Below are 19,218 nucleotides of genomic sequence, written 5' to 3'. Positions count from 1 at the left end.
TACCTTTTCTACAGACACTTTCATGGCACTTTTTCTACTGAACTGGCATCTGTACTTCCCCCACACTCTTCCCAACGAGTCCAAACACATGCCTTAACCAGTTAACATAAATTTACTATCCAATTGAAGGCAAACTTGCATAACCAACTTTCCTTCTTCCTTGTTTATCCCTTCTACTTCTGTTTTGTTGAGCAACTGTCCTTCACATGTATTTTTCAAAAATTGCAATCTATAGAAATTGCAGTGTAATGTCAACAAGTTTCTTATGCCTTGTCCATGCATGGTATTAAGTACTATAGGTTCTAATACCTTTTGTGTTGGGTACTCATAAAAAAAAATGTCCTTTCAGCCTTCGTTGGCCTTTTTCATGAAGCTACTTCCAACCACAGGATCACCACTAGCTGGATGTTATTTGGTTATTGGACCAATTTTGATACATCTGAGATAGAATCATATGTGAGTGCTCCAGCGAGGTTGCAATTTCCAAGATACCAATGCATCTGTCATCAGCTACCATGACACATTCACACCCACTTAAATCTTTCATCTTGTCCATTCTTGCATTGAACTGCAGGTCCTCCATGACAATATAATGGTTTTGTCACTCATCACTCGTTTGGAGAGGTCTGAGTTTGAGTCCTGTCAATGACTGAAAGAATTTCTGAAGCCCTTGTCAATTGAGGATGTAGTGAACCCATCTCGGGCAAATTAGGGTTCCCCATGAGTTATTCTGTGTTTTTCAACCCACACAACACATACAAACCAGTCTGTGAATGCACACATGTACAGACATAATACATAATGATGAAATCTTGTCCATGTGCCTAAAACCAAACAACTGAACTGCACACACAGCATCAGCTAAAATCAAGCATTTGTAATTAAGAGTGCATGGTTTACACAACTTTATAGTAACTTTTCCCTTTATTGCTAGCATTATTTTCTCTCCAAATTTTCTTAAAACATATTTGTAAATATAATTGCTGTTTTCCACCCCACTGTTTAATCTCTATTCTTTCTTTCTTTATCATCAGTTTCTACTCCTCTTTCTAAAATATTAAAAAAAAAATCTGTTTCATCTGCTTTTCTTTTTTGAACCTTCATCTGGGATATATGCATAGATTAATAGCACAGAACCTTGCAACTTGCCTTCTTAAATTCTGCCCAAATGACTCTAGATAACATTTGCTAGCTAATTAAACATCTACACTAGTTCTAAAAGTTATTGTTACACCTTCTTGCACACTTCCGAAATAAATATTACTTCCAAAATAAATTTATAATTACTACTTAGCTGCAGCTTACCTATATTCATCACCTTGGTTTTTCTTTGACACCTGTTATTCTGATAACATACTGATTCCACTTTTTTTGCCATTTAAGCTTCTGATGTTGATAGTTTCAATCTTGAGAGTTGTTGCAGTCACATATTTAGCACACTGTGTCCTAGTTCCCTGACAAGTTAAGTGGGGACTTCATTTACTCAGGTGATTCCAGCTGATGATTTTCAATCTTTATTCTAAATGGTGATCGAAAAGTCTCTCCATAGTAGCTACTGGAAAACATCTTATATCATATGTATTGCTCATTTTAAGTTTTGAGTTTTAATTTTGAGTTTTTTAAGTTGTGCTGGGACATTCTATAGTGGTACCAATTCCTCGGCAGTTGCACAGTAGTACTTCTTCTTGTTGTCGTTGGAGCAGACATGGTTTTCAGTTGTCTTTGTTTAAAAATGATGTGAGTGGAATCCATGAAGAAATAATTCCAGAGATAATGGCCCCATCGTGACACTGTCCGAAATTTAATTTAGAAATTTCAAGAAACTAGTTCTGTTCACGACACTCCCAGAAGTTGGATGATATTTCTGACCAAATGAAGTGAAGTCCAGCAAAATCAATCAGGAAACTGTCACAACAATGTAGACTTAGCTGTGGCTCAACACATGAAGCCTTATGAAGGAAATGAAGCTGTTTCCTTACAAAGTGTCAACTTTGTAAGGAAACAACTTTTTGATAATCTGCAACTGAAAGTTGCAGATTATCAAAAGAGATTAAATTACTGTAAGTAGTTTACTACTTCTATTGATCAAAACAGAGAAGACATTTTGGATTTGATGTTTTATACAGATGAAGTGTGGTTTTACCTCTCAAGTTAAACATGCACCAATGGCGTTTGGAAAACACCCACACAATTATTCAAGCACCTTTACATATTTAGACAAAATTGGCATTTGGACTGGGGCTTCAAGAAGGAATATCATTGGCTTGATATTTTTTTGCTGAAACTATTAATTCTGAGCATTACAAGCATTATTGTTTGTAAATTTTGTTCCCATTTATCGGCCAGTTAAATGGGGATGAAATTAACAACACATTCTTCTAACAAGATGGTGCCATAGTGCACACAGCCTGTCAATCGATAGAATTACTGGAAAAAGTCTTCAGAGAATGCACAATTTCAAGAGGAATTTGGTCTCCGCATTTACCCAACCTCTCACCATCTGACTTCTTATGGGAAGCATTACTTATTCAAAGTACAATGAGACAGGTAACTTGTTGTGAAGAAATTCACAATATGAGATATTATATAATGATGCAACGATACAACTTCATTCCATTTCCTGTGTATAGAAATGATGCTAATGCACTAGCTTATATGACTTCAAAGTATATTATAGTTAAGCTTGGATAATTCAAAGCTTAAGGGGCATCATTATTTCAAATTATCTAAACTTAAAATTAACCATTTTTTTTGCCCTAAGGATGTGAAATGAGCATGTGCTTTTAACTAGGCAAAATTTCACAAATGAATGTGATCTCTACTGGAAATATATTAGCAAAGGAACACTTGCTTTTAGTTGTTATCTGTTTATTTTAAATTGTTCCTTTTTGTGTGCAACATGATTATACACAAAAACTTTGGAGAGGGACCTTAAGATTAAATGAGATTAATAGATTTGTTCATATAACTCAGTAAGTATATTAAAATAAGTCATATAAGTCTTCACATTAAGTATGATAATAAAGTTTTCCTATTGTTGATGATGCTAATAAGAGATCAACAGTTTGTTATTAATGAGTTTGTTGAAGTGTCAGAAGGGATGTGAGCACTGAATAGAGAAAAATTCCTAACAATAATAATAGTAGCTAGACTAATTTTTAATTATCCAACAACATAGGCACTAAACTTTAAATTACAGATACTTTTTTATACTATATAGTATAGGCAATTCAAGGGGTAGAAAAATATTTCAAATAACCAATATTTAGAATTAAGAAATAACTAACACATTAACAAACAAATAACATATTCCAGCAACATAAGATATGCAAAAATTTGAAAATATTGCCTAATTCATGCCTTGAAAATTTAGGTATCAATTTTAATCTGAAGTATAAACATTTAAAGATTAGGTATTCTGCTGCAAGGATGGACTTTAATGAAGATTTTGAAGAGTTAGACCAAATCAGAACAACACAGCTGAAAGGCAGCCAGTAGAAATGAGCACCATATATAATTTAAGAGTCAAAAAGTTTAAAAATGGAGGTAGGTAATGACAAATTTTGGTGTTAGAATTGATTACAAACCCAGTTTTGCTCTGCAAAACTGTGCTTGGAATCAATTGTAACACCCAAAAATTTGACAGAGGTTAATGGACAAAGAATGATTATTAACACTGACATTCTTAAAACAAAATGCAAGAAATGACATAAAAAAACAATTACTTAGACTTTTGATATTAACCCTCAAACCAATACAGTTGATATAATAAATGAATTCATCAAAATCCCTATGAATCACAGCTGTCAAGAATTGCACAAATGAATTAAAAGGAACTAAGAAAAAGCAATAAATACTATTGGCATACATCAAAAAATTAGTCTTGAAACAAAGAAAGGGTAGCAATATCACTAAAAAAATACGTCAAATGTATTTTTTTCATTCCCCAAGTACATCAAATATGCATGTATGATAAAAAAACTACAATTAATATTGCAAATTGTGCTTGCAGTAGAATCTTACCTTTTACACGAACCAAAATTGTGGAATTAACAATATTAACTCCATTGTCAGCAACACAAGTATATTCAGCTCTGTCTTCAAAATCAACACCTTCAATAACAAGTTTAGCATTTGGCACACCATTTTCATCAGGTAATAACTCAACACGAGGATCAGAGGTATTTAGTGGCTCTTCATCTAGTGTGAAAAAATATAAATTAAAAAATATTGATCCAAATCCTAAATGAAATACTCTAATCAAATAATTAAATTATAATTAAATATTCTTGAAATTCTGAGCTAAAAAATCTACACTGGGAATGACAAATGAGCAGCAAATCTGGCATGTTATGAAAATTTGATCAGGTTAAATTAGTTGTGCTACACAACTTAACTCTGTCAATATTTTGGCTGATGCTGCATAAGCTTGCTTTCTTGCATCAAATGCCTCTACTAATGCTAATGCTAAATGCTAATATTCAGGCAGCCTATTTAAAACTACTCTTTTTCAAGAGTAGTTATTAAAATGCCAAAAAAATTATATTCATTGGCTTGGGCTTGCATAGAAAAAATAAAATGTTTATTAAAGTAAATAACAAATAAATATTAGTTAATTATTAACAACTGGTGTAAATACAGGAAGCATATAAAAATACACATTTAACTTAATGACATGGTCAGCATGCAAGCCATAATGATTTGCTGGTTTTAATGTCATCACAATGATATTAAAACCAGCAAGTAAAGAAAAATTAAATGCTATCAAGATAAATTTAAAAAAAAAGAATTACACAAAGGTAAAAAAAAATTTACATAAGTATATCAGGATCTGAACAGAATGAGAGCATAACAAAAAGATATATAACTTATGCTTCATGTCAAGTTTTACACACATTTTTTTTAGTGCACATGCACACTGGATGTTTCATAACATATGACCATACTTTCAGTATTGATTCAGGACTCAAAAACAATAGTTGGTTTAAATGTTTTTTTTTTTTTTTAAATGCTTTCTGCCACAGTAGCAGCAAATGATCGATTCAGAACCAAGTCCATGATTCTGAAAACAATGAAAAACGTTTATGTTTATGTAAACCTTTTTAAGATGTGTAAAGATGTATCTGATTCCTAATGGTTACAGAGCTACAGCTGTTTGAATTTTAAAATATGGCTATGGAGTTTAATGGTAAAAAATAATAAAAATATAAAATAACAAATAAGAATAAGCTGTCACATACCTAGTATTCACACTAGGTACATGTCTGCTTATTGCTTTTTTTTTTTACTATTGAAAATGCCATAGCCATTTTTTAGAATTAAAATAGCTTGTTTGCTAGAAAAACTTTTGAACTTAAAGGCAAGTTCCTGAGGTGGACTGCATATACCCAGTTATTTTTAAAGGAAGTGGCAAAAGAATATATAAAATAATTAAGATTAATTATGAGAGCTTTATTAGACTCAAGTGATTCCTGCAGATGGAGAAATTAAGAATAAGGTCAGGGCCAGCTGTTGATTAAAGGAGGTTTATTAACTAAATCCTTAATTCATCACTTGAGAAATATAAAAGGATTTCAAGACCAGAGTACCAAAGTAGTATTTCCAGCAGACAACTTAAATCTGGTAATGAGTTAAGCTATTGCTAAAGCTTAAAAGGTGCCTTGCAAAATTCCATTAGCTTTGGAAGACTGTCTGCACAAGCAAGGCAAGTCACACCAGAAACAAATTTTGTTCTTATTTCGACTTGTTTGGCAAACAGAGTTATATTATTAAAAAAGAATTAAATGACAACTAAAAATAATAATAATAAAATAAAATAAAACTAATAACTATCATCACATCTATATTTCTCCTGATTTCTAAGCAAAGGAGAAAACTGAGATCTACATAAAGAATAACAGGGATACTTAATAACACTGTGTGATAAAACTATGGCAACTACATCTGATTTTTGGAATAATGACAATGCCTACAAAAGACAGACATCAAATGTACATTTTTAAGGAAATTTTTTTGATCAACCTAAGAAAGGTTTCTACTTTTTAATTTTTGATTTTCTTTAGCTTGTTGTATATTTGTAGCAAAGATTGATACTTTGTTCTGTACAGAAATTAAACACTGTTAATAAGTCTGATATAGTATTATTGCATATTTACTTTTCTTTTATTTCTGAGAAAATTATTAAAGTTGATGCTATAATAATACTCATTCACATACAACAGAATGGAAGAGTAAATGGGAAAACCAGAAATAAGCAATCCTATGATCAGGGAGTGTTGCAATCAATGAGGATTATTTATTCCAGAATCCCAAAAAAAAATCAATAATATCATAACTCTGTTCACTCTAACTTCAATCCTGACAAACAAACATACATCCTTAAGTAAAGCTCGCAGTGGTCAACTGATAAACAATACAGTGATACTTCAGCAACTGACCAATTAAAGATTTACTTGATTATGTGTATTTATGTCAGAATTGGAGTGAACATTGTGTGCATTTTATTAATAAAGGGGAGGGGGAACACATAAAGAAATGAAAAACAGAAAGAACAATTTTACATAAAAATGCAAGTAGCACAGCAGTTTATTCAACAACTATTTTAAATTCTAGTAAACGTTTTTAAAATAGTTACTGAAAATAAGGAAAAACATTTAAAAGATAACACTATGAATGAATTAAAATATTTAGCACCATACATCCGGAACCAAACTAGCTACATACTCAACAATTTTGCACAAAAATTCCTGTTCTACAAAATTAAATGTTCTCTCAAAGAGTGGATTTAAGCCACATAGCAGAAATATTCATATACAGAACTAACAATTCCGAAGTTAAATGTTAATAATGGTACATAAGCACACAATCAAAGACTAAAGACACAAGGGTGCATAAATATAACAATAGAACATATCAAAATACTATGAACTGCTCTGATATTGAATTTTTAAACATCCATCAAAAAATCGGCAATTTCATCTAGGATAAGATGAAACATTATCAATTTGTGGAGATATTTTGGGTGTTTAAAATTATCAAAAAGACAAAGAATTAAGCTATCTAGTGTTACTAAAAGAACTTTCATACAAAGATGAATATTCCTTTTCAAATAAATGATGGAGGTCATCTTTATAAAAGAAGCAAACAGAATTAGTCAAAAGTAATTACTTTACTTGATGTTCAAACTTTGATATGTGCATAATCATTTAACAGATTTTAAAAAGAAAAACAAAACATACCTCTTAGCCACTGAATTTCAGGAGGAGGAACACCTTTTACTTTACACAAGAGCATCAACTTGTCATCTTGAACCAGATTAAGTGACTTATGGAATTGTTCAACCTCCACACGAGCTAAAAATATGTTTCTAATAATTAGTTCAATCTAACCATTTTATTTCATTTTTTGCTATATACTACATGTAAGCAAAGAAATTTCTAAATTCAGAATAATAATTAATTTCAAATATATGCAACCCAATGACCAAACTGAGTTTATCACTTATTCATAAATGAAAAATGTATGCTTAGCTAGTAGAAGAGGGAGGCTCGCTCTCAGATGAATGCAGGGCTAAATCCATCAAGTACAAACAGTTTAATTTGCACACTATATCATAATATTACAACTATGAAGAATTAACAATACAAATAACAAACATTGCATTATACGATATATGGCAATGCCTTGATTACATGAATACCATTCACAACTTGATACAAAAGGGAAAAAATGAAGGATCACTGGAACTAATACATATAAACTAGCAGTACACCTTACAAAAATTTCACAATTGGTAGCAGAGTTTTTCTCTAGCTATCCTAAAGAAATGTAGTCCATGTTTGATTGTGAGCAGGGAGCATGGAGCCTACAGTCAGCCACTAACGAGATAATTGACCCTGGTGTAGCTAAGTAATCACCTTTTATAAAATTGGATAAATTATCAGAAAAAAAAAAAATAGTCTTATCTGACACATTTTAGTAATAGTTATCACAAGTTATAATAAATAATAAATATACAGTAGACTTTCAGAATAACAGCACCTTCAGGGATTCATGATGCAGTTATTTCGATTTTTACATTATCTAGAGAGTTTTATTTTTAATATATTTAATGCAGAAATAATGAAGCTAAATAAGAAATAGAGAAATTAAGAATGCAATTTTATTAACTGCACATAAAAAACAAACATGTTGACGATCCAGTGTTATATTCTGCCATTAATACACTCCCACTTATGCCCATTCTATTTTCTATTATTATATCAAATTTGTCGCTAACCTTTAATGTTCTTAAATTCTTCTTCTTTTCTTCTGTGTCATCATCTGTCATCGTTCCGCTATTCCACGGGTTGACATATGAAGCCTCGCCACCATGCCCTGTCCACGTACTTCTCTCCATCATTGATTTCACTCCAGTGTCCTCCTCTCTTAATGACATCAGTCTTTATCATGTCTTGCCATCTCATTCTTGGTCTCCCCCTTGGTCTTTTGATTGGTCTTGATTGTAAATCAAACATTCTTCTTGGCAAACGCCTCTCGTTCATCCTCTTGACATATCCAAACCATTTCAAATGGGACCTTTCAATCCTATTCTGGAGTTTTTCAACCTGAATTCTCTCCCTAATCACATCATTCCTGATTTTGTTGAGTCTTGTCTTTCCTGCTATGCTCCTTACAAATCTCATTTCTGCCCCCTGAATTCTGCTTTCCTCCTTTTTCCTCATAGTCCAAGTTTCACATTAGAATTGGTATGTTCTTGTTCCAGATCAGATCTCGTTTGCCTACAGAAATTCCTGCCTGCTTGTATCCTTCTACTTATTTCTTCGTCTATCACCACAGTCTTTGTAATGGTGCTTCCTAGATACTTGAAGTTGTTAACCATTTTTAGCTCTTTCCCCTCCATTGTAAAATATCCATCAAGCTCGCCATTCCTCTTTAGAACCATTACTTCACTCTTCTACTGACTGAAAACCAGTCCAAATTCATTGGCCATACTAGCCCATATATCAACTTGCCATTGCATTTGTTCCCTACTCTCTTGCCATACGCAGAGGTCATCTGCGAAGAGTATGACTTTCATCTGGTCCTATCTAAGTTGTTCCACCACTCTACATTGCACATCATTTATGACAGCTATGAATAATAGTGGTGACACCTTGCATCAAACCTGATGCTATTTTGAAGTTCTCCGTCAACCCCATCACTGTTCTTACTTTGCTCACTGTATTGGTGCACATATTCTCAATTCTCTCTACAAGATTTTAATGTTCCTCTATTGCCAAGTTTCTCAAAACCTCCCTCTCTCTCTCTCTCTCTCTCTCTTTACGGCATCAAATGCTTTCTTTATATCCAGAAATGCCATCCATAATTCTTTGTGTTCATAACACGTTTCCATCAGTTGCCTGATGCAGAAAATTAGATCCACCATTGATCTGCCAGGCCTAAAGCCATACTGTTCCTCAGCCATCCTATTTTCAATCGTTCCTCTTATCTTCCACTCTAACACTCTCTCATACAGCTTACTTACATGTGATGTCAGTGTGATGCCTCTATAATTGGAACACTTTTTCCTGTTCCCCCTCCTTGAACAACGGGATGATCAAATCTTCTTTCCAGTCTTTCAGCACCTGTTTCTCATCCCAGACCTTACGGAACAGTCTGTACTTTCATGCTATCACTGCCTCGGCTGTAGCTTTCAGCATCTCTCCATTTACCTCATCCATACCAGCAGACTTACCTGTCTTGATGTATTTCCATGCCTGCACTACATCATTCCATATCAAGTCTGTCTGCTCTCTCTTCATATCTTCTCTTCCATCCCCTATTCTATGATCAACCTTTGTTGGCTGTCCTGCACATTCAACAGATTTTCAAAATACTTCTTCCATGTTTCTCTTGTCTCTTCATCCTTGTTTATTAGGTTCTCATCCATCAAGTATTTACTCTGTTCACCATCTCTTCTATTCCTCACCATACCATACAGCATCTTTTTATTACTGTCGATATCTTGTCGTACAGTTTCACTGCATTCTTCCAACCACAGTCTTCTCTCCTCATTGACTATCCTCTTAGCCTATCTCTCTTCACGGTTTCATATCTCTCTTTATCCTCTTCATTTCCGTTCTGAAAGTAAGTCCTGAATGCATCATTCTTGATTTTCAACGGCTCTCTCATCCTATCATTCCACCATGGGGTTTCTTTCCATCTCCTTCTATTGCTTGTCCTTCCACAAACCTGCTCTATCAGCCCTACTATACAGTTTTTGAATGCTTTCCATTCTGATTCCACGCTGTTCACCACTGTCTTAGGTACAACCTTCCTGAACATCTCCCCCTTTTCCTCTTTTTTCAACTTCCACATCCTTAGTTTACTCTCTCTCACTCTCTCTATCTTGTTATCTTGATTCTCTTCAATTTAGGGAATCTTAAAACTCCAACAACTAACCTGTGATCACTACTCAAGGAGACACTAGGAATGACCTTGATGTCCATTAGTCTTCTGTGTCGCTCTTTATCCATGAGTATATAGTCAAGGAGAGATTCCTGTTGACAGTCACAACCGTACCTTGTAACTGTGTGACTCTTTATCTTGTTGAACCAGATGTTTCCTATGACCAAGCTGTTCCGTAAACAGAAATCCAATAGCCTGTCACCATTATAATCATTCTTATGTCCCAAACCATGCGGACCCATAACATATTCTAGTCCTTGTCTCTCCACTCCGACTTCTGCATTCAGGTCACCCATTATAACTATATCTCCACCTGTGATGTTCTCTTTGAGTTCATTTCCTCTCTACACCCATTTCCTTTCCACTTTGATTCACTCAATCCAAGTATGCCTTTTTTTCTGTCTTTCAGATGTCCACACACACCTCAATTTTTCCTGACAGTCATAATATTGAGTGTGGCTAGTTTAACATATGTTGTCAACAGATACCAAAAGGTGGTATCTGTTGGTTACAGATACCACCACGTCCGGGCTAATTAGATTTGAGGCTTCTTTTTCTATCGAAGGCAATAAATTTTTTCTGTGTATGAGGTTTATTAACTTTAGGAGTCATAGTGAGGGGTTTGTAATTTAAAATAAATGTAAAACTGTAGTATAATCCATGATATCAGTACAGCATTCACTTTCAAAATGGCAAAAATAACAAATAAAGTAATCATGTGACTTGCTGCTTTTTCTTTTTTGGTACTGCAAGACAACTGTGCTGTACATAAACATCCGATCTCAATGTGCTGTTATCTCGAATGTACCGTTATTTCAAGAGTCTACTGTATAACAATAAAGTTATAATTTATGTATGCAGATATGAATAAAATTACTCACTGCGAACAATAATGGTAGCATTAATCATTTCACTCATGACATCCTTGTCTACACACATATAACTTCCAGTATCTGCTAATGTGGCACTATGAATTATGACAGAATTATTTTCCTTGTGGATACGAATTCTTGAATCAGATTCATTCAATGGTGACCCATTTTTGTACCTATGGTGGAGTTTAAAATAATATATGAATTGGAAAAAAAAAAAAAAAAAAAAAAAACTGTACAATTGTGTATAAGACATGAAACGATAAATTTTTTTTTTTTTTTAAATCAGAAATGTGTATTACCTGTTTAATTTTCTTTTAGTAAGTAATTGTCTTATTTCCTTTTATGAAATAAATTTCTTAAATCAAAAAATGCTATGTCATTAACACTAACTATTGGAGGGGATGGATAGGTGAAATGGGATTTTATTTATTTATTTTTTTTTGGTTGGTACTGTTTAAGCTTGCTTTCTTGTATCATTTGCCAATATTAATACTAACAGCAACATTTCCAGAATGAAATTTAAAATATAAAAGTACAATATGAGGGGCACTGAAAAATTCATGGCCTGAGTATGAAGAGTTTATTTGATGAGTGGGGTAATATGTTACTTTTCAACATAGTCTCCTTTGGAGTCACAATTTTCCCACCAAAGATACAATGTTGTTTCCAGCTGCAAAGAGTCTTCTCTTGGGCCTAGAGGAATGCATCCATTTCAGCAATGACATCACTACTGGTGGGAAAATGGATGCAGCCAGGTATTTTTTCAAATTAGGAAATAGGTGATTGTGCTAGATCTCATAAATACTCCACTCATTCAGTACAGCCAAAGCAATTACAGACTTGTCATGGCAGGCACATTGTCTTGGTAAAACAAGACTCCTTTGCCAAGTTTTCTTTTGTGTTTCTTTGATTTCACACAGATAGCTCACAAGGTATTAATCAGTCCAAACTAGAGTTTGAACAGGCTAAGAGTAGAAAACTTGCTTCTTGCCCTAATGGTAGCCAACCATTCTGGTCTCATTTGCCAAAGCTATTTGCCGCAACTTTTGCCCATCTCTGCTCCCACCTCTGTCCAAACCAGATGGTTCTGTTGTCACTTCAGCCAAGGATAAAGCTGACCTACTAGCATCCCATTTTTCTTCCAACTCATGTATTAATGATCTTGGTAAAACACCTCCCACCATTCCCAACATGCTCCATTCAATGCCTCCTGTGGTCTTCCGTCAAAAGGATTTTGACGAATCTTGATGCTAAGAAAGCTCCAGGTCCCAATGGTATTTCTCCACTTGTACTCAAAATCTGTGCTCCTGAACTTACTCCTATTCTTTGCTGCCTTTTTTCACTTTCTTATTCCAAAGGTGTTTTTCCTTCTGCTTGGAAATTTGCTCATATCAAGCCAGTTCCTAAAAAGGATGACAAATCCCTCCCATTCAATTATCGTTCCATTGCAATTACTTCTACTCTTTCTAAAGTAATGGAGAAATCAATTAACCACCAACTCTTAAACCACCTAGAAACATTCCGTCTGATCAATGATCGCCAGTATGGATTCCGTCAGTGTCGATCCACTGGTGATATTCTGGCTTATGTTACCCATTTATGGACTAATTCAATGGAAAGGTTCGGTGAAACACAAGTATTGCTCTTGACATCTCAAAGGCTTTCGATAGTGTTTGGCATAAAGGTCTTCTAAACAAGCTTCCATCTTATGGTTTGCCAACTGTTTTTAGTAATTGATTATCCATTTTTCTCTCTGATCGCTCACTGAGGTTGATGGTAGATGGCTCTCTGTCTTCTAACCTTTCCACTAATGCTGGTGTCCCCCAAGGTTCAGTTCTTTCCCCCCACTCTTTTCCTCTTGTATATTAATGACCTTCTTCCATTGACTGGAAATCCTATCCATAGTTTTGCCGATGATAACACATTGCATTCTATTTTCCTTTTTGAGAAACCCTGCCCTGCTTAATCAGCTTCATCTTCTCGAAAATCTGCTACCAATTCCTTAAATGCCAATCTTCAGGTAATTCTCCAGTGGGGCAAAGACAACTTAGTTGATTTCAATCTTTCTAAAACTCAATCTTGTCTTATATCTCGCAAAAAAGGATTCTTCTGCTCCTATGCTTATCTTTGGTGTGCAATCCGATTTCTAGGCAAAATGATATATTTCTTTTGGGGATTACCCTGACTTCTAATCTCTCTTGGCACAAGCACATTACAAATATTGCTTCCTCTGCATCTAAAAAACTTGGTTTTCTCTTTCGCTCTCGGCATTACTTTTCTTCCAAACAGCTGCTCACTCTGTATAAATCGCAAATCCGCCCTGCCATGGAATATTGTTCCCACATCTAGGGTGGTGCCCCCAAAACCTCTCCAGACTTCTTGATTCCATTCAGAAGAGGGCAGTTAGGTTAATTAATGATTCATCTCTAACAGAGTCTCTCCACTCGCTGTCTCATGGACGTACAGTCAGTCCTCGTATAACACGTGATTACACTAAACGAATTCGATCATACACAATTTATAAATAGGGGATCGATACCTTATATAACATGAACCGAATTCACTTATGCACGATTCGCCTTTGTGTTTACAAGAAATGGCAGTCGAACGCGGAATCACCCCAACTGAACGCAACACGATAGGAATGAAGAGAAGATTCTGAAAATATATTTGTTTTTTATATCAATGAAGGGGAAACACATTTCACCATAATAACGTAAAAACCAACACAATTCCAGCTATCGGTATAATTGCAAATGCAATTAGATTGAATTTACTACCAGTTTATAACAGATTCCACTAGCAGAAACGCAACTGGAAATTGTGTTTATTGTTTTATGGTAGTAATCCCTAGAAATGTGCTTTAGTAAAATGTGAGGTGTTAATAGTGTATCTCTGCCTTTACAGTGTTGTTTATTCAGTTGCTACACGAGTGCAGCTTTGTTTATGTGTATCAAGCATGCCTCCTCGTTTTGTAATTGTGCTTTATTCCCTAAAAATGAGTAAAATACTTAAAAGGTGTGAAAAGGAAGCGTCCTGGTGCACACTGCAGATTCAGATAGAAAAAAAGCAATATTGATAAACAGAGGTGGACTGGGTCAAAAATTCTTACCCGGGAAAATTTATAGTGGCCTCATATTACCGTTTATGGCCAACATCACACCGGCCTCCGGCCCACCGATGTTTCCCCCTGGAAGGCTTATGGCCAGCCCGCCTCTGTCGATAGAGAAAAAAATATGAAATTGTGAAACGCTTTGAGCAAAATGAAAGACCATGTGATATTGCACGTGCTACAGGCCTAAATGAGGCAACGCCGAGAATTACAAAGCATGCAGAGAAAATAAAAACTTTCATAGCAAGAACAACTCAAAGTGTAATTAAAATCCATTTGATCAAGGCACAAAGAATTGGAAGAGCTGGAATGGCTGTCATCTGTTTCGATAGAAAATGAAACAAAAAACAAGTTTGCTTATGATAGAAGCAAAAGCATTAGCAATATTTTATTACGTAATAGTCGTAATAAAATACGTAATTACGTATTTTATTACGATTATTTATTGTGTTTGGTAATGTTTTGGTTACAAATGTGTGTTCAATCTTGGGTGGTCGGCACCTAACCCTGTTTTTCCCATAGGGCCTGTTGTTTATATTGCACGATTTTGCATTGCACGAGGGTTTCTAGGGTTACAACTATTGTGCTATACGAGGACTGACTGTACTGTTTCTTCTGCATGCCTCTTCTACAGATACTTCCATGGGCACTGTTCTTCTGAATTGGCTTCTATAATTCCTGCTCTCTCTTTCAAAACAGTCTGAACATTTCCGCCACCAGCCATTTACTGTCCAACTTCAAACTCACAGAACCAACTTTTCATCTTCCTTGTTTATTCATTCAACTGCCGTTTTCTGGAACAACCTTCCTTCATACATATTTCCTGAAAATTACAGTATACAGAAGTTCTAGTCCAATGTCAACAAATATCTTCTTTCATCTTCTCAGCCTCCAACCCAAGCACGGTACTAAGTACTATAGGTTCTATTACCTCTCGTGCTTGGGGTTTACATAAAAAAAAAAAAAAAAAGACAAGGTCTGTGTAATATGTGGCTGTGGTTGTCTGGCCTTTCTGAAGGTAATCCACTAGCAACACTCCATTAGCATTCCAAAAAACTAATGCCATCAACTTTCTAGCAGAAGGATTTGACTTGCCTTTTTTGGAGGGGGAGAATAGTTGTATTTCCACTTTTGGATTGCTCCTTTGTCTATGGCCGAAACTGATGGACCCTCATCTCATCCATGGTCACAAACCGTGCAAGGAAATTTGCTGGATCTGCTTGAAAATAATGCAAATGTTCACTTGATTTATCAACCCTTGTAAGTTTCTGACCTGCTGTCAACAACTTTGTGATCCATCACACAGAGACCTTTTTTCATAGCAAGAACATCAATTTTTGTGAGGTACACATGTTTAGATGAGATGCTCAAGATGTCGGAACATACCAAACTCTCCCACATCAATCACTGATCACCAGATCATGCACGCAGTCACAACGTCTGGAGTGGACACTGTAGGGCTTCCATAACATGGATCATCTTCCAGGCTCTCCCTCATTTAAATTCTGCTGCACCCTTCTTAACCAATGAAGAAGGTACATTCTCCCCAAATGGTGTAACCATATCCTCATGAATCACCTTTGGCATTAGTCCTCATTTTCCCAAATACTGGATGACTGCACAGTGACTGATTTTGTCCATCTTTCCTCATTCATACAACTCTGTTGATTTCAGGATCTGAAATTTAAAAAAGACATCACTGAAACTGCATGAAAATTGGTGAGTAACTATTTGAAGTTTTATACATTAAGTACAGAAATTTTTAAGACTTTAAAATACCACTACCCCTTTTAATACTCAGGCTACAAACTTTTCAAATGCCCCTTGTAAGTGTCCCATATTCATTTCAACTATTCATAGCAATTTCAACTATTCATTATTCATTAATTTCAACTAGTCACTAACCTACCGGAATACCAAACAATCCTAACCACACAGCCAATACACTTGATCTTTTTCTAACAAACAATCCATCTTAAGTACACGGTCAAGGTGAGTGGTCCCTTCTCCAATGGAGCCTTTCTCTTATGGCCATTCTCAACCTCCTGTTGTTTGGAGTTTGCAAGAATGAAAAATGGGATAGTCTGCAAGATTTATTTTATTGTTTCCCTTGGTCAGATTAGTGCTTCAAATCTTCTGATGTTAACATTTGCTCAGATTGTTTCAGTGAAATTATTCTTTTGGGGATGAAATCCTTTATTCCACACTCTACCTTAAAATCTTGTCCTTTATCTAAACCCTGGTTTTCCAATAGATATGCTAAGGCTGTTCAAGATAAAAATGTTACATATCCAAATTGGCTTGTATCCAAATCTCCAGATTCATTTTCTACCTACATCAAAGCTCACAACAATTGTAAAGCAATTATTAAAATCAGTCCAAACTAGATTTCAAACAGGCTAAGAGGAGAAAACTTGCTTCTTGTCCAAATGGTAGTCAAGCATTCTGGTCTCCTGCCAAAGCTATTAGCTACAACTTTTGCCCATCTCTATCAAAACAAAATAGTTGTATTGCCACTTTAGCTAAAGATAAAGCTGACTGCTGGCATCCTACTTTGTTTCTAATTTGTGTATTAATGATCTTGGTAAGCCACCTCCAACCATTCCCAATACACTCCATTCAATGTCTCTGGTTGACTTCCATCAAAAGAATGTCAGAAGGATTTTGAACAATCTTGATGCTAAGAAAGTGCCAGATCCTAATGGTATTTCTCCACTTCACTTTTTCTCAAAACCTTTGGCTCCCAAGCTTACTCCTTTTCTGTGTTACCTTTATTCACTTTCTATTCCACAGGTATTTTCCCTTCTGCTTGGAAATTTGCTCACATCCAGCCAGTTTCAACTAAAAAGGGTGACAAATCCCTATCCTCCAATTATCATCCAATTGCACTTACTTCTACTCTTTCTAAAGTAATAGAGAAATAAATAAATTGCCAAATCCTAAACTATCTAGAAACCTTCCATCTGATCAATGATAGTCAGTATAGCTTCAGTCAGTGTCGATCCACTGGTGATATACTGGGTTATGTTACCCATCAATGGAATATGTTACCCACAAATTCAATGGAAGGGTTTGGTGAAAAACTGAAGCAGTTGCTCTTGAATTTCAAAGGTTTTTGATCATGTTTGGCATAAAGGTCTTCTAAAATAAGCTTCCATTTTATGGTTTGCCAACTGTTTTTTGTAATTGACTATGCAGTTTTTTCTCTGACCACTTACTGCAGGTGATGGTAGATGGCACTCTGTCTTCTAACTTCTCCACTAATGCAGTTGTTCCCCAAGGTTCAGTTCTTTCTCCCATTGACTGGAAATACTATCTGTAGTTTTGATAATGATAAGCACATTGCATTCCACCTTCCAGTTTAAGAAAACTTACCCAGCACAAACTGCTTCAACTTCTCAAATATCTGCTACCAATTCCTTAAATGCTGATCTCTAGGTAATTCTTCAGTGGGGCAAAGATAACTTAGTTGATTTCAATCCTTCTAAAACCGAGTCTTGTCTAATATCTCACAAAAAAAATATTCTTCTGCTACTATGCTTACTTCAATGGCTATTGTTATTGGTATTTTTGGAGCAAGGGCTGCTCAGGCCATATTAAGCTTTACTACGATGACACCCTTATTTCTAGCCAAGATCATATATCTCTATTGGTGATTACCCTGATTTCTAATCTCTCTTGGCATAAGCACATCACAAATATTGCTTCCACTGCATCTAAAAATCTGGGTTTTCTCTTTCACCCTCTGTGTTACTTTCATTCCAAACAGCTATTTACTCTGTACAAATCACAAATCCACCCTACCATGGAATATTGTTCCCACATCTGGGGCAATGCCCCGAAAACCACTCTCAGGCTTCTAGATTCCATTCAAAAGAAGCTAGTTTGATTAATTAATGACCCATCTCTAACAAAGTCTCTCCATCCTCTTTCTTATAGCCAATCTGTTTCTGCTGCATGCCTTTTCTATAGATACTTTCATGGGCACTTCTTTTGAATTGGCTTCTATAATTCCCACTCTCTCTCTCTTTCAAGCCAATCCAAACATGTTGCAACCAGTCAACATCCTTTTACTGTCCAACTTTAAACTCACAGAACCAACTTTTCTTCTTCCTCGTTTACTCCTTCAACTTCCATTTTCTGGAAAATCTCCCCTCATACATATTTCCTGAAAATTATAATCTATAGAAAATCAAGTATCTTCTTTCAACTTCTCAACCTTCAACACTCGCACAATACTAAGTACTATAGGTTCAAATATCTCTTGTACTTGGGGGTTTCATAAAAAAAATAATTGTGGGACAAAACTTCATTGCATTTGTGGTATGATCAAATGACTATTATGTGAACATTTCCTATTGCACACAGCAGTGTTCTTTTAAACAATTTCAAGGTTTATTTTCATACATTTTCTTTGCAGCAGATACAACCTAGAAAATAACAAATAGGTACAGAACAATACTGAAATAAGTAACAATCAAACCAAATTACATACATCTCCAAGTTATCTTGCTACTGCCTACTTGTTTTTATTTTGAACTTGAAGACTATAAATCAAAAATAAAATAAAAGATCCTATTGTCCTAGAAATGCTGTTTCTATTTGGTCTTCTAAAAATCACTGAAAATTTGTTCTAACAGAACAGAACCTGTTTTTTCCACATTTACAAATCCCATAATTCATGGAATCCATCTGGAACATAATTAATCCACATATTGTTCCCACATCTGGGGCAGTGCCCCGAAAACCACTCAGGCTTCTAGATTCCATTCAAAAGAGACC

At 35.1% G+C, this 19,218-nt stretch overlaps 1 protein-coding gene across 1 annotated transcript in view; it reads right to left on the bottom strand.

The window, feature by feature from the left end:
* LOC150080702 (neuroplastin-like) overlaps nt 1–19,218 on the bottom strand; it is a 178,770-nt gene that overhangs the window by 34,081 nt on the left and 125,471 nt on the right. The window contains exons 6-8 of the mRNA XM_090381942.1: nt 11,331–11,497; nt 7,239–7,352; nt 4,024–4,200 (exon numbers count right to left, since the gene is read on the bottom strand). Coding sequence (XP_090238068.1) covers nt 4,024–4,200; nt 7,239–7,352; nt 11,331–11,497 — 458 coding nt within the window. The remainder of the gene's footprint in view (nt 1–4,023; nt 4,201–7,238; nt 7,353–11,330; nt 11,498–19,218) is intronic.

The sequence above is a fragment of the Mastigoproctus giganteus genome, chromosome 9 (assembly GCF_048544385.1).
Source record: "Mastigoproctus giganteus isolate SK-2022 chromosome 9, ASM4854438v1, whole genome shotgun sequence".
In the NCBI taxonomy this organism is placed as follows: Eukaryota; Metazoa; Arthropoda; class Arachnida; order Uropygi; family Thelyphonidae; genus Mastigoproctus; species Mastigoproctus giganteus.
The sequence above is the reverse complement of the archived record's forward strand: the minus strand, read 5'-3'. Positions and strand labels throughout refer to the sequence as shown.